Here is a 16695-nt window from a genome sequence, read left to right as displayed (position 1 = left end):
TGTGCTACGTGAAGGAATTGATGAAGAATGAATGAGATGGACAATGAAGTGTATAGATGGATGAATGCCCGTGCCCTATTTATAGGCACATGAGTCACTGAACTACACAGGGTGGTGCTTAGAGTTGTCTCGGATGGTGCCCACACACTAGTAAGGAATACAAATACAGTCTTCTTGGGGCTGTGAATGGAAATCAAAATAGGAATTAATGTTATACAATGCACGTAATGACTTTGGTATCTCAACAAGGTTTGCCCTCCCAACTGTCAGAGTGCAGCGGTGCGGAAGCGTAGGACTGAGAGAGAGAGAACGCAGAGAGAAAAAGGGAGAGAAAGAGACAGTGTAAAATGAAGATCTGCTGTATATAGAATGCTGAATACAAAGATATACACGGGCGCAGTGCGCTGGACTGCGTGTCTCCACCTCGACGATGCGACCTGCTGTCCACCTCGAAGTCTGCTGCAGTCTGCACTGTCTACTGTCTGAAATCTGTGAACAGAGACAGAAATCTGCACGGCACCGGTCTGTAATCTGCGACAGAGAAGAATGTGTAGACTGCTGGAAACGTCGGCAATAAATAGGCGAAAAACCACCTAGAACAGGGCTCAAAAATGGGGCGCAGCCTGATAAAAATGGCTGCAGGCAGTCGGACTGCCACGTGGCAGTCCGACTGCACAGTCCGACTGTGCAGCTGGTCCGACTGCTGGACCGACTGTGCTGCTGCCTAAAAAACAGGCTATGAACTCTAACACCCCCTCTCAGAGCCTGGACAGGGCAGAAGCCTGAGGGATCTGGAATGTTGCCGAAGTAGAGCCTGAGGAAGCGCCTTCGTAAACAAATCCGCAAGATTGTCCTCCGTCTTGCAATACTCCACAGTGATGGTCTCATCCAGAAGCTTTTCTCGGATGAAGTGGTACTGGATCTCAATGTGCTTCGTCCGGGCATGAAAAACAGGATTTCTTGCCAAGGCAATGCAACTCTCATTGTCACATCGCAGCAATGAAGGACGAGTCTGGGGACACCCAAGCTCCTCCAACAATCTCCGAAGCCACACTACCTCGCATGTGGTGGATGATGCGGCCCGATACTCCGCCTCAGTAGACGAAAGGGCTACCGTGGGCTGCTTCTTGCTACTCCATGAAATAACACCGCCACCCAAAGTAAAGCAGTAACCTGTTGTAGACCGCCTGTGGTCCACGTCACCGGCCCAATCCGAGTCGCTCCAACCTGCAAGTACGAGATCTGACCCATCTGTCCCTGCGGGGTAATGAATCCCCAAATCAGACGTCCCCCTCAGATACCGAAGTATCCTTTGAGCAGCCTGCCAATGCACCATCTTAGGTTCACTCATGAACCCTGCCAAGAGCCCAACAGCAAAACATAGATCAACCCTCGTGTTGAGAAGCCAAATCAAGGACCCTATCAACTGTCGATAGCGGGAAGCATCCGCCAAAGGAGAAGCTGAGTGGGAAGTGGCCTTCCAGTTCGGATCCATAGTAGAGAGGACCCTACAATCTTCCATCTCAAAGGACACCAAGAGCTCCTGTACATATCTCTGTTGGGAGAGAAAAATCCCCCCCTGAGACTGATAAATCTCATATCCTAAAAAGAAATGGAGTAGCCCCAAATCCGTCATCTCGAACGTCCGATGTAAAGCTGACTTTGTCTCCTGGACCTGCTGTGCATCATCACCTGTGACAATCAAATCATCAACATATAATACAAACAGCACACAACCATCCTCGGAAGTGTGAACATACAGCTGCGGATCGGCCTTGGACCGCCGATATCCCAACTGAGTCTGGAGGAACGAATCAATCTTCTCGTTCCAAGCTCGCGGGGCCTACTTGAGACCATACAGGGCCTTCTTCAACCTGTAGACTTTCCCATCTGAAGAACCAAAGCCAGGAGGCTGCTCAACGTAGATCTCCTCCTTCAAATCACCATTCAGGAAGGCCGACTTCACATCCAGCTGATAAACAGGCCATCTCCTATGGCCAGCCAAAGCAAGAACAGCTCTAATGGTTGCCATACGAGCTGTGGGGGCAAAGGTGTCATGACAGTCAATCCCTGGGCGCTGGGCAAAACCCTTAGCAACAAGGCGAGCCTTGTGCTTATCCAAAGTACCATCACTGAGATATTTGGTCTTGAAGACCCACTTGACTCCAATCACCTTCTTCTTCGGGGGGCGTGGCACAAGTGACCAACTGCCATTCCTCTCAATAGCCTCCAACTCAGCTTCCATAGCTTTCTTCCATGGGGCGGACTGTAAAGCCTCCTTCACGGAGGTGGGCTCTCGATCCTGCATAACGCGGGACATCAAACAATAATTGGAGCAAACAAGCTCCGAAGAATGCGCCTGGTGCCTCCGTGACCGCCGCGGACCATCCTGCGGTCCCCACTCCTCAGGAACCCCCTCGATCCCTGAATCACGGAGTGTGTCACGGGCCCAGCGAGGAGGAGGCCGAACCTCCCCTCGTTGTTCTCCATCAGTAGAAGACTCTGGAATGTCCACCGGTGGTAACTCCTCAGAAGGATCTGGTGGAACAGGAGACTCTATGTCAGAAACAGAATCATAATCAAATGGCACAGGCTCCAATGGAACTGTAGAAGGAGCCAAACTCTCCCCTGAATCTCCAAGAACGGGATGCTCCTCACCCGTTGAAGAAGCCGGAACCTCCACAAACCGCACATCACGGCTAGTATATACATCCCGCTTGACGGGATCATACAATCGGTAGCCTTGGGACTGAGAGCTATAGCCAACAAATACCTGTTTTCGGGAAGCCGCTTCAAATTTGTCACGGTGAGCCTTGGGAATGTGAACATAGGCATCACACCCAAAGACCCAAAAGTAAGAAACATCTGGCTTCGTCCCAAAATAAGCCTCAAATGGAGTCATCCCTTCCACGGCCGAAGTAGGGGATCGATTAAGGATGTGGACTGCAGTAGCCACAGCCTCGGCCCACAGAACCTGAGGGGTCTGTCGGTGCTCCATCATGGTGCGCGCCATCTCGATCACACTGCGGTTCTTCCGTTCTAGAATACCATTTTCTTGAGGAGTATTGGTATTGGCAAACTCCTGGTGAATTCCTCTATCTGCACAAAACCGAGCAAATTCATTAGACACAAATTCACCTCCCTTGTCGGATCGCAAGGTCTTCAACTTCCGGCCTGATCGGTTCTCCTCAAAGAGAAGCCAATCCTTGAAGTGCGAGAAAGCTTCTGACTTTAGTGTCAAAAAATAGGCCCATGTCATCCTGCTATAGTCATCCACGATCAGCATGAAGTACGAGCTCCCACACAGGGACTCGTTCCTCATAGGGCCACATAGATCCGTAGATACTAGCTCCATCGGTGAAGTAGACCGCCACGAAGCTGTGTGGGGAATGGCATCCCGATGTTGCTTCCCCCGTATGCAGGAGACACATGGATGCTGGCTCACCACTATATCCGGCAACCCTCGAACAAGCTGTCCACGTGACGCCTTCCGAAGATAGTCATAGTTCAGGTGACCAAACCGAGCATGCCATAATTCAGACTGTGACTGTGAGGTAAGAAGAAGAGAAGAGAGGGCAGTGGAAGACTTCAGTTTATAAATGCCGTTCTCCTCATATCCAGATGATAGAACCTTCCTCGATTCACGATCAAGGACTCGCACAGTAGAACTGTCAAATTCCACCAAAAGACCAAGGGAGCAAATCTTATGAACTGAAAGGAGATGGTACCCTAATCCTGGTACATGCAAAACCTCTGAGGTATGGGTGCCACCTCGTCCATCCGGAATAAGCTGCATCTTACCCCGACCTGCAATAGAAACTGAAGAGCTGTCTCCAATGAGAACCTGCCCACGCGAAGGTCGCAGCTGGGCAACACCATCTGATGAAGGAGTCATGTGCCGTGAGGCACCACTATCAATAATCCACTCTCGAGATTGGGGAGCCGCCATCGCAGCATCAGAAGCATTCGGTGAAGCGTCCTCAATGACAACTAAATGTAGAAATGCAGCTGATGAGGGTGCAGCCACCACTCCAGAATCCTTGGTTTCCTTCTTCTTGGTGTCCTTCGAGTCTTTGTCAGGGCAATCCTTCTTCCAATGGCCAGTCTTTCCACAAATATGGCATGTGGAGTCTTTGTCCTTGTCCTTCTCCTTGTCCTTCTTGGACTTGTTATCCCCCTTCTTCTTCTTTTGGTCCTTCCCCTTCTTTTGAGAGGCTTGACCTGTCAACGCCTCCGTCTTGGAAGCATTCTGTCCCTTTAACTGTTCCTCTTGGTCCAAGACCATAGGAACCAACTCTTCCCACCGAAGAGCAGACTCTCGCCCCGAAGCAATAAGGGCAGAGTAAAATGTACCGAATCGTGGCGGCAACTGGGACAAGAGTGTGATCGCCATGTCTTCGGAGGAAATTGGCTTCCCCGCATTCTGAACCTGCATCTGTAGCTGCCTTAGCTTGTTAATGTGTTCCCTTAGCGAAGAAGACTTATTGACGGACAAGGTCCGCATCTGTACCTCCAAAGAAACCCTCTTCATCAGGGTCATCCGATTGTACATTTGATCAAGCTCCAGCCATATCTCACGAGCCACCCTCAAGTGCTCGATGTGAGCGATCACGGCTGTAGTGCATGATAGAAAGAGAAAGGATCGAATCCTGGCATTCAGTTTGTCCCAATGAGACTGGGCCCTGGCCAACTCCGCACGAGCATCGGAAGAGAGTTTGGACTCATCTCTTACCGAAGGCCGGTCAATATCTTCCTGTACCAACTCCGCCAAATCATAGGACTCAAGAATGGCCAACATCATAACGCGCCAAATGCGGTAGTTGTCGCCGTCGAGCTTCTGATCTGTAGGAAGAGCCGGTAAGACAGGCACCTTCCGGTCCATAATCGCCTGGAACTCCAAGTCCATCTCTGAAGACATCTTCACCTGCAATGCCTTCTCAAACGCAGAAGCAGCCCCCTCTGACTGGATACACTCAGCCTGCTAAGGCTCTTCCGCGTCCTGAAGCTTCTTCACCCGCCGGAGGCGATGAAAAAGCAAAACCTGCACTTTTAGGTTGAAAACTCAAACTTCCTTCGCGTCAAACAGCAGTAAACAGCAGCAAATCCACCACCCGTACTCCTCTCCTGTGCGCCCACACTCGTTTCAGCCTTGTTCCAAGGCGCAGCCCTCCTGTCTGCCCTTAAACGCAAAAAACGCAAATTTGTGTCGCGATGGAAACTCCTTTTCAGGTTGATTCTGCGCTCAGTCAGCCCTCAAACACTGCTCTGATACCATGTCAGAGTGCAGCGGTGCGGAAGCGTAGGACTGAGAGAGAGAGAACGCAGAGAGAAAAAGGGAGAGAAAGAGACAGTGTAAAATGAAGATCTGCTGTATATAGAATGCTGAATACAAAGATATACACGGGCGCAGTGCGCTGGACTGCGTGTCTCCACCTCGACGATGCGACCTGCTGTCCACCTCGAAGTCTGCTGCAGTCTGCACTGTCTGCTGTCTGAAATCTGTGAACAGAGACAGAAATCTGCACGGCACCGGTCTGTAATCTGCGACAGAGAAGAATGTGTAGACTGCTGGAAACGTCGGCAATAAATAGGCGAAAAACCACCTAGAACAGGGCTCAAAAATGGGGCGCAGCCTGATAAAAATGGCTGCAGGCAGTCGGACTGCCACGTGGCAGTCCGACTGTGCAGCTGGTCCGACTGCTGGACCGACTGTGCTGCTGCCTAAAAAACAGGCTATGAACTCTAACGTGTCCCTTGGTGGTCTAGGGTTTGCCCTCCCAATTTGATCCATGTTGCCTTTCTTTTCCATCTCATCTTGGAAAAATTATAGCATGTGCTTGCGATCCATCTTCACAACATGATACTTAAGCCTTTTCTTATGGAAACATAAATCACACCTATGAATTCCATCAATTCTCCATCACACTAGAGAGTAAAATTTTGTGAGTACACTCTACTCAGTGAGCTTGTGCATAAAATGAAGACATCAATTATTTATCTAGTATGCTGCAATCAGTATTTTATTGGGCTCCCTCCATTACATTATTATTTTATGCAGGTTGCCCAGCATTTTGGCACTCTCCCTGATTAAGTCCGACATTCTTTTGGCTTTTTTGTCATATATAGCACTCCGTTTAATGGCTGCTATCATTCTGTTTTTCAGGTTTCAGCACACTCCAACATTCAAGACACTCATCCGTCTTCTCGTGCTGCCTTCCATCGTCTTCTTGATCCAATGTGATCAGTCCTCTTTGTATTCAGCATTATTTTGGAGTTCAATGCACAACTTTTTTTTCCATTCTCTTCATTCATTGCAGCCTTTCTCTTCCCTTCTCACTCTACCTTCGTGTTTCCTCTTCCGCTACGCACTTTCACATGGTATCAAAGCCAAAGCCAGGAGTCTGAGGTTCTACACAAGAGAAGACCACACTCAGCTTGCTGTTTGGAGCATATCTATTGTAAAGAAAGCAGATTTTCTGCCTTTTTCAGGCCTTCTACGAAGTGTGCAGGGCATCTAAAAGAAGAAGAAGCAAGTTAAACATTCAAAGTCTTCATGAGGCTCTAACACAAATTTAGAGAAGCCTCAATGTCCATACTATGGGAAGGACACTCATCCCGAGGAGGAGTGCCGGAAAAAATACCCTCACCATCATCTAGGAGCAAATGATGGAGCTAAATCATCTAAGTAGTCCTCTACTTCTTCAAGACCTGTTACACGAGTCTATTCCTTCACACCCATGAGCTGGAGGAGCCGTTTTCGTTGGTTATCTCATCTTCAAAGAGGCCTTGGCTAATTGACAGTAGTGCTTCTAGTCATATGACTCCTTGAAGAGAGATTTGTTACACGATCTTCATCCATCAAAGGGTATAGTCACTATTGGTGACCTTTTTTCGGTGCCTATTAGTGGTGTTGGCACTTTGTCACTATTGCCTAACCATCCATCAACCTCTATTTCAGAGGTCCTACATATTTCAAACTTGGGCTTCCTACTCCTCTAAATTTGTGGCCTTACTAAGCTCGGTACCCAGGTTGTCTTCACCAAGCAAGCCGTCCTTATAAGTTATTGAGGATTCTTCTTCATGAGCCATTTTAGCACGACAAATTGGCAAGAGAGAGGGCTATATAGGCTCCTATTCCCCTTTCATTGTTCTCCATGGTAGTCTTCACCAAGCAAGCCGTCCTTATTGAGGATTCTTCTTCATGAGCCATTTTAGCGTGACAGGTTGGCAAGAGAGAGGGCTATATAGGCTCCTATTCCCCTTTCATTGTACTTCATGGTAGTCTTCCATAGCCACGCCTATTCCAATTGTGCACCATCTTTCCCACAAGTTCCATCCCATCCCCCACCATCTCCTCTAGTAGTTCCCTCACACCTTCCATCCCTTTCATAGGGGAACGAGATCAGCAATGCAACTCTACATTCTTTGGCCCCTTTTCTTTCAAAGGGGGATTCCTAGGATCATGAGTTTCTTCATGGACGAACTTCATTAGCACCAGCACTTCTTCCGCTACCCTAGGATCCATTCCATCTTCTTTGGTCTTCAACCACATCCAAGATTTAAGAGGGGGTGTTAGCAATCATGTGTTACGCATGCATAGTCATCTCCTACCTATAAGCCTCAATTTAAGTTGAGCAGGGACATTAAGAGCTCTAAGACTCCATCTATTATGTGTTTTCACAAAGGAGGCAGCTCTTTCTAGAGCATGCATTACCATGCATATCTTTTTCGGTTGATTTAGGTGTGTTCACACTAACAGAAGATAGTGTCCAGCCCTTTGTGTTTCTTTTTCAGTGGTGTCTAGAGAGCCTGTTCACACTAGGCTAGAGGCAATCTTGATCAATATGCTGTGATCAGCATTTTATCTGGTCACGTACATTATTATATTATTATTGTCAGCATTTTATCTGGTCACGTACATTATTATATTATTATTGTGCAAGTTGGCCAGCATTTTGGCACTTTCCCTAATCAAATCAGCTAGTTTTTTGGCTTTTCTACTATATATAGCAGCCCGTTTAATGGATGCTATCATTCTGTTTTTCCGGCTTCAATACACTCTGACATTCAGGATACTCCTCCATCTTCTAGTGCTGCCTTCCATCATCACCCTGATCCGGTACCCTCACTGATGCCTTGGGCTGCGTGCAAGGACTAATCAGTCCTCTTTGTATTCAGTATTCTTTTGGAGTTCAGTGCAAATTTTCTTCTTCCATTCTCTTCTTTCATAGCAGTCTGTCTCCTCCCTTCCCTCTCCATTTTCGTGTTTCCTCTTCCACTGTGCTCCCTCACATGTAATTCCTAGGTTGAGCATTGTTTCCCTATAGTTGCAAACCTAGAAGGAGCTCTCTTTTCTTTAATATTGGACAAGAGGAAGCACAGATGGATGTGCGTTTTCCCAAGACAAGGGGTGCCTTAACAATGCTTGATGTTATCTCTTCCTAAAAAGAGGGTTCTAGTAGCATATGTTTGATGGAGATGTTGATTGAGAATAGGGGATTTCTCGTTCCACTATCACAAGGTAGTCTCATAATGTGATAGAGATATCATTTGCTCTCTTGTGGTGCTTTGAAGCAAATCAGCTACAAGGGCTCAGTAGTTCTTCCCTTTTCGCTCTTCACGTTGTAACCACCTAGAAGAGAGCCTTAACAACCATGGGGACAATCACTAGCTCCGCCCAATATAATCTCATTTGTATTAATGGTTTGATACATATCATCCTAGTGACCACCATAAGTAGTGGTCTTTGCATCCTCCATCATCCCCTATGAAAGGCAGGTAGGTCACCAAAAGACAGCTCTAAACATAAGAGAGAGTACTTTATGATTAGCTAGCTTAGTCAACAACTACAATACAATGTATGCCACATTCATAACTCCTAGCTCACTCTTCCACTAGATGTCACATTTGTAAGTCATAGCTCACTCTTACATTGGAGTTTTAAAAATCATCCCCTAGCTTACAAATTAAAAGGCTAAATAAAATTGATTGACTTTTTTAACAAAAAGGGAAAACATTTTGAACATGTGAGGGGTAAGCATATACTTCAAAATCCATGTTAGAAGAGATACCCACTCCATCTCCCTCCCTCCCTCCCACACACACTGTGCATATGAAAAGAAGTAATCCACCTGCTCCAAGAAACAGACATTCTCTTCCAAATTCTATGTTGCCCCAAGCTTAACCAATCATTGAGCTGTGACAAAAGCAACACAAGACATGAAAACTCAAGCAAGGAAGATAAATGTAAAGTGAAGAATTACAAAACACATGCTCAACTTCATGTAGGAAGAAGTAACCTTTGCAAAATATCAATTTAGAACAGCAACTTTAATATCCAAAATAATAATAATAATAACAAAACATGTTTTTCTTCATACAAAAGGAAATGTTTTTGGATCCTTGTCTGGTTAGAAAGGAGTATATGATAATGATGGAATACAAAACAGGCAGTTAAATGTTACACAACATAGACGTTCAAGTAATGCTAGGTCCAAAACAGATTTCCCATGCATCATTTTGCAATACTCAATCATGTTATTCACTCATAAATTACAAGAAGCTATGGGAAAGGAAGTTGCAAAACCTAGAGGCCACTATATCTAGATACACATCGGGGTTTGCAAAGAAAACACAGTGTACGGATACGACTAACACAATGAACTCAGAACCACAAAGGAAGAGGAAAGATGAATGAACAATCCTGAATGAAATACTCAATACTCACCATAGAGCAGATGCTCACAGAGTGGAGTGCTGCTCAAAAGCCACTCTATTATAGGAGTGGGTTGAGGGGGAGTGTTGTCCTCGAGAACATATCCCAAGTGCAACAAGCCACTAGAGCTTGATGCTGAATGAAAGAGGAGAAGATGATATCAGGCAGCTAGACAAGCAAGAGGAGAGTCAAAATACAGCAGTTCTTGTAGTGGAGAGGGATGCTACAGCCTACAATTGAGAAGATGCCCACAAAGCAGCAAAATGCACATCGAACAACAAGCAACCCAGCATAGCAGAGCAGCCACCAGAGTTGATGACAAGCAGAAAAACATGTAGGGGATGCCAAAACACACTAGTTGGATGGCATCAAAGATGGCAAACAGCAGGCTGATCGGAAAATGCAATAGTGATAGATGATGGCTGACATGTGCAAAGGCCGAGATCAGCCCAAAAACAGCAGATGCCAGCACTTGGAGGCAGAGAGGCAGCAGGGCAGCAACTAGAGAGGAGACTGATGATGATTATGATGATGAAGACTGGAGAGAGTGCTAATGATGGCAATGATGAGAGAGGTAGCAAGAAGTGGTAGAAGAGTTGACACTAATGTGGGGATAACAGACAAAACTGGAAATAACCAATTATCCCTTTTACAGCACGATGCTTTTGCTGCTTCATAGAGAGGTGACAAGTAGAAGAGGAAGAAAAGTAAGTGCTAGCATTGTGGTAAGAAGGGGCGCATTGCAAGAAACTAGTGGCATCACAAGAGGAGAAGAAGAAGAAGAAGGGTAAGGACTCCTCCCCAAGCCATCATCCTCCTCAAACTCAAACTCTAGCGACAGGCCACACCAACCTTTTTAGCTTTCTAGCCCAAGTGGTGATGTCATCCCTCACAACTCTCTAGTGCCAACAAAGAGGAGTGTGAAAGGGGGGTGGTGGCGGTGGGCCTACATCCATATTGAGGTGTGGTGGACCATAAGCGTGGGTTTCCACAACATCAACTAAGTGTGGCAATTCCAAATCTTAGAGCCGGTATGCCTTTCAAGTGTTAAAAGAGCAAAACACGCAGCAAAATAATGAAAGACACAAGATCAAAGAAAGAGACAATGCACCTCCTCTAGTCACACAAGCTCTATGTATAGCTCGCATGACACCAAGATTCCTCTACTAGAGCATATGCATGCCCTTCGGGTCCCCTCATGCAAGACCACACAAACACATCATGTCACTCGTCCCAGCATGAAATTGGCGTTGGACACACTAGTCCAAGGTTTAGATTGCCAGAAGATGTGAAATCAATGGCACACATCAAATGCGCCAACAATGAAAGAGCATTAGCATGCCCTCTCTCCACCCTCCCACTTGCCTCTTCTGGCTAGAAGCATGTGAGGGCATGTAGCATCACTACAGCTGAGAAGAACCATCCACCCAAGCCATTAGTAGGCCTTGAGTGAACAAAGATGATGTAGACATGTATGTGGTCTCATGCACTGCCAAGCACAACCATGATATCCACCGCATAAAACAGCAACATGTCTTTCATATCTTCCTTTGCTTCATATGTGACACTATGCCACACCATTCACTTTCTTCACCTTCATGTGTATGATCATCACTCCACCGCATCATGATAGAAGTAGAGACTTCTCCAAAGGCTAGAGCAATCCAACACCCTTTCTAAAAAGCATTAGTTAAGGCAACACTAAACCACAGCTCCATGATATATATTAGAATGGTGAATCTCGAGATCACAAGTGTACAAACAGGATCATAATGAAGAGAAACGGGAAAGAAAAGTACTCACACATTACCTCCCGTCAGAGGAGAGTAGCAAACAGAGGGTGAACGGTTGCAAAGATCTCAAACCAAAAGACAATCACAACTAAACTGCCACAAAGAATGACTTGCACATGAACAAACGCTTTAATAGATAAACCAAGCTTAAGAAACCGTGCCACATGAACAAATGTACAAACCAAGAACATAGCCAACACAATGTAAGAACAACACAAGCTTGATGTGTGAACACGGTCACCAATAGTATATCGACAACAAGTGACTACAACATGATGGTAGCATCAACAAACCAACTGACTGAGACAAGCATCAACACTAAGGCAAGCAACTTTGTAAATATAGGAACAATAGCAGCACCATGTCGGTAGGCATGCAGCATGCATGTCAATGCAGGAATGAAACATCACACATACACATGGCAAGACAGCAGAATGAGAAGGCCAAATGTCAACACTGAAGCCAAGCTGATTAAAACATCAATTAAACGTAGAGACCGGTCTCACAGGTCAAGGTGGCACAAGAAAAACCAAGGCAGCAGCAACAAGCAAGGTCAACCACACAACACAGTTAACGCAATATGAAAACAACAATCAAACGTAGGCACCACATGTCATAAACACACTTGTATGCCCAGGGCAACATGTAGATGCAAGAAGAAGTCAACATTCAAACACAAACACAGAGCTGGCGAGTCAATAGAAAAAAAATGGTATGAGACCACACGTCAACATGCAACCACACAATGAGACCTAAACTACAAAATGTACCGCCTGATCAGCAATGATCTGGGATAACAGCCATCAGCAAACGGAATAACGATAACAACTTGGCATCAATGTCAACGCGCTAATCCACAATGCTAGTAGTAAGAAACCCAATAGAGAATATGTGTAGAGAAAGTGACCAGCCTCATCAAAAATAGTCATGCAAACAATCAATGTATAAGTGAGACAAACTTAGCTCATGGACTCAACCATGGAAATACAATAGATCTCATGAAAAAATTCACAGTCAAGAAACGTCAAACAACCGATGCCATGTTAGAAGAGCAAAATATGCAATAGAATAATGAAAGACACGAGATCAAAGAAAGAGGCAATACACAAGATGTGATGGATAAGAGCACAATGGTTGAGCACCAGCTCACACACTCCACAAGCTCCCTCTCTCCACACCAAGAATTTGCAAGTACATGAATGGATTATGGATTGTGGCCACACTCCCTCCTTTTATTGACAAAAATAAAGGAGTTGTCCTACCATAAAATAGGTTGGCCAATTACCAAAAAAAGAATAAAGAGAGTGCCCATAAATGAAGTTGTGGGCACTCCTAAACATGTGATATAAACACTTCTAACATCAAGGCACTCCTGACCATGTGAAATGATCACTTCTAACATCAAGTTCATGATGGGTTATTTGACACAGAGCGTCTTTGCTCCTCGTTTGATCTCACATACGGGGACACTTTGCTAGTCTAGCCGAAGACAAAGAATCCATGGTCATGGCATGCTTTCCGTGGAGCTCGTTTGTGACACGCATCAAGATTTTATTAGCCTGCCTTATTTAGTCTATCATCTCCTAGTTGTGAGCTCTGTCAAAGTTTGACAAATGTGTTTTGTCCAATTTTGTATGCATTTCTTCCCCCTGAGCACATTTTAGTGTGCATCTCCAATGTCTATCAAGCATTTAATAACCTATGCTGCCTTGCCACGTGCTGACCAACCTCAAACTACTATGATTTTCCTAAACCTATCACACTAGCATTTGCAACTACATTTAATGCAATCGGACTGCATTAATTTCAGTCGGACCCGTTTTTAGGTCAACCCCAAGCAGCAATCGGCCAATTTTCTCTCCTCTTTGCTATTTATAGCAGCGCCAAGGCTGGCACATGTAAAGAAATACCCTAACACAGAAACACAAATAAAAACCGTACGACAAAGCACAAACTGATAAAAGAACACAGTTAGGGTTAGGGTAACTCAGAGACAATGAACATCAAGTGACATGACTGCTGAATATACAATGCTCATGCAGCAAACACACTATGCAGTGAATGAATATTGAATCTCGAACTCTTGTATCTCAAATATCAGGGCAAGGTTAATGAGCTGGAGAGGGTATCGTACTCTAAACGGATCCTGAATCGCAGCAAGGCAGCCTCTGGATGCTGAACAACAGTAAACACAACGTGTGTATGCCTGGACCTGAAGCAGACAGTAGTCTAGAGAGAGTGTGTGCAATAAACGTAGGTTGTAGATCCCTTGACAAGATGATCTCTTTAAAGGATATGGCCATGATTCTTTTGACTCTCTTTTGACTTAGTTGCCATCTCCACGGTTTGATATCGAGGACCCGTGAGAAGCTTCTATGGGAGGAGCTCACCCGCTTGTTTTGGAGGATGACGAGCGAGCCAAAGAGGTAGCCAATGGATCCAACTCCACCAAAGCTTTTATTGCAAGTTCAGGAGGGGGAAAGAAGAAGAAAGGGAAGCCAAAGGCTACATGTCAAGGGAGTTCTTCACGCTTTTACTATGATTCAAAGAAGCCTAAATTCCCATACTGTGGGAAGGGGACATATCCAAAGGAGAAATGTTGGAAGTAGTACTCTCATCTTCGTCCAAGAGCAAAGGGTGGAGCTAAATCATCTGAGCCTTGCTCTATCTCATCACCAGTTGTTATCCATGAGTCCATGTTCCTTCATATCCATGTATTGGAGAAGCCTCTTCAATGATTGACTCGTCTTCAGAGAGCCCTTGGCTCATTGATAGTGGTGCTTCGAGTCATATAACTCCACAAGGAGATATGCTAAAGAATATATGTCCATTTGAGGATTTAGTAACTATTGGCAACATTTCTTCGGTGCCTATTAGTGGTGTTGGCACTTTGCCATTATTGTCAGACCTTACTTCACGCTTCCTTTCGAAAGTCCTACATGTTCTAGACTTAGTCTTTCCACTCCTCTTAGTTTTTGACTTGACTAGACTTGGTATCCAAGTTGTCTTTACCAAGCAAGCCCTGTTTATTGAGGATTCTTCTTCCTGAGTTATTTTAGTGGCACGTTGGCAAGAGAGCAAGCTCTACAAGCCCCATTCCCCTTCTCTTATACAAGGTCCTCTACAACAATTGTCTATTGCTACACCCATTCCTTCTGCACCATCTATTCCATAGGTTCCATCCCATCCCCCACTCTCTCCTCCGATGGTTCCCTCGTACCCCTCGTCCCTTGCAGAGGGGTACAATCTTGGTTATGCGGCTGTGGGTTTTGTGGCCCCTAATGTTTCAAAGGGGGCATCCCAGGATCGTGAAGAGCTTCTTTATCAGTAGTCTACATCAATGAACTTCATCAACATCGGCATTCTTCTTGCCACCCCAAGATCCGTTTCCTCTTTGGCCTTTTGCCACATCCAGGATTTGAGAGGGTGTTAGCAGTCATGATCACCATGCCTTGTCATCTCCTACCTATGAGCCTTAGTTTGAGCCAAACGAAGACTTTAGAAGCTCTAACGTGTCTATCATGTGTTTTGACAAAGAAGGCAACTCTATTTGAGCATGCATTTCTATGTGTTTCCTTCAATAGTCGGGTTTCTATGTGCATTCCTAGAGCAATTTCTACATTTTCCAATCTATCTCCACCTACTAGACATAGTCCACTATTGTCAAGATTTTCTATGCACAATTGGCATTTTTCCCTGCATTTATTGCAATTGGACCAGCATTAAATGCTAGTCAACCAAATTTTAGACCCCAAAGTGTAGTCGACCAATTTTTATGATTTGTGCCTATATATTTGGCACTTCTCCCACTTGCCAGAGACATTCTTCTGTCTTCCATTGGAAATACACACTCCGACATTCGAGTCTCCTCCATACATGGCGTTGCAATCATCATCCTCCTGATCTGGTGCCCTCATTGATGTTGTGGGCTGCATGCAAGAACTAATCAGCTCTCTCTTTGTATTTAGCATTCATTATTCGGTCAATGCAGATTTCTTCCTTTCTTCTTCCTGTTGTCTGTTTCTCTCTCCATGTTCATGTTCCTTCTTCCGTTGCACACTCTTACAATCTACATCCATTGCTTGTGTTCCAATTTGGAACTAAACCCTATAGGATCTATCATTTTGATCGAAGCAAAGACTTGGATAGTTGAGCAATCCTATATTAATTGCCTTTGTTGGGCTTCACACTCCAAGCCAGCATAGAAGCTTCTCTTGTCACAAGGATGTGAAATTTTATTGCTTTGCTTAGCATTTGTTTAAAAGTTAATCAAATGTGCTAATGTGACGTGCACATGTAAGATCCAAGTTAATTATTTCATTGTGTGAGGCCCAAGACCCCAAGATCAGTTGGTGCCAAAGGCAAAAGTTATAATAAGTTACACCTAACAAGTACTAGGTGGTATCTGGTGCAACCAACCTTCCTCCTCGGATAGGGTGGTAAATCCCTAATTACAACTTAATTACAGTAGCAAACAATAAATGCAAATCTAAAAATACAAATTTACCTGCTAATCTTGGACAATGCACATCCGATTAGCCCCAAAATTGACACCCCTTTCGGTATTTCTTTAGCTTTATTGAAGAAAAAGTTGACTTACAATGAAATTATCCCAATCCCTATTGGTATTTCAACTCCCCTTGTTGTCCAAAGTGACCAGCAAGTCTTCAATCTATTTTGCCCCTTGATTCAGGCACTCAATTGGCCTTCACCCACTTCATAGACGATGGAAATACCCCAAATTCAATGGCTGGCTAGTCCTCCACCTGCATTCAGCTGAAATTCGCTTTCAGCCTTGTTGAATCCAAGTCTTGGAGCTTCCAATTTCTGGCACACTTCCCAAGGCTGCTGGTAAACCCTAATTTTTGTTGTAAATTAGGGTTTGCAACAAAAAAATTTGCAATTTCTCAATCTCCAAGTGTCCAATTACTGAGATTATCAGAGCAAGGCTGTGAAATGGCTGGGAGATGAGAGGGAAAGCTGTAGAGAGAGAAAATTCAGAATTTTGTTGTGAAGAATGACTGAAAATCAGTCAAGTGCAGCTGCTGCCCTACCACAACAGCATATAGATGCAAAGAACTAAAGAAAATCAGTCATTTACTGTTGCTGCCCTGCCTCAACAACCTATAGATGTTGTCTCCTGCTATTGATTGGTCTTCTTTTGCCCCTGGCTGCCTCAGAAGGTCC

General features: G+C 45.0%; 1 protein-coding gene across 2 annotated transcripts in view; it reads right to left on the bottom strand.

The window, feature by feature from the left end:
- Nucleotides 1–16695, bottom strand: part of MENG (S-adenosyl-L-methionine-dependent methyltransferases superfamily protein) — a 94830-nt gene that overhangs the window by 32864 nt on the left and 45271 nt on the right. For both annotated transcript variants that reach the window (XM_087676608.1, XM_087676609.1), the window contains exon 2: nt 9132–9196. In XM_087676608.1, the coding sequence (XP_087532734.1) occupies nt 9132–9196 (65 nt within the window). The remainder of the gene's footprint in view (nt 1–9131; nt 9197–16695) is intronic.

Source organism: Lygodium microphyllum, chromosome 4 (genome assembly GCF_053477565.2).
Source record: "Lygodium microphyllum isolate KBCC chromosome 4, Lygodium_microphyllum_v1.1.10, whole genome shotgun sequence".
Taxonomy (NCBI): Eukaryota; Viridiplantae; Streptophyta; class Polypodiopsida; order Schizaeales; family Lygodiaceae; genus Lygodium; species Lygodium microphyllum.
This window is presented reverse-complemented; position numbering and strand designations above follow the sequence as displayed.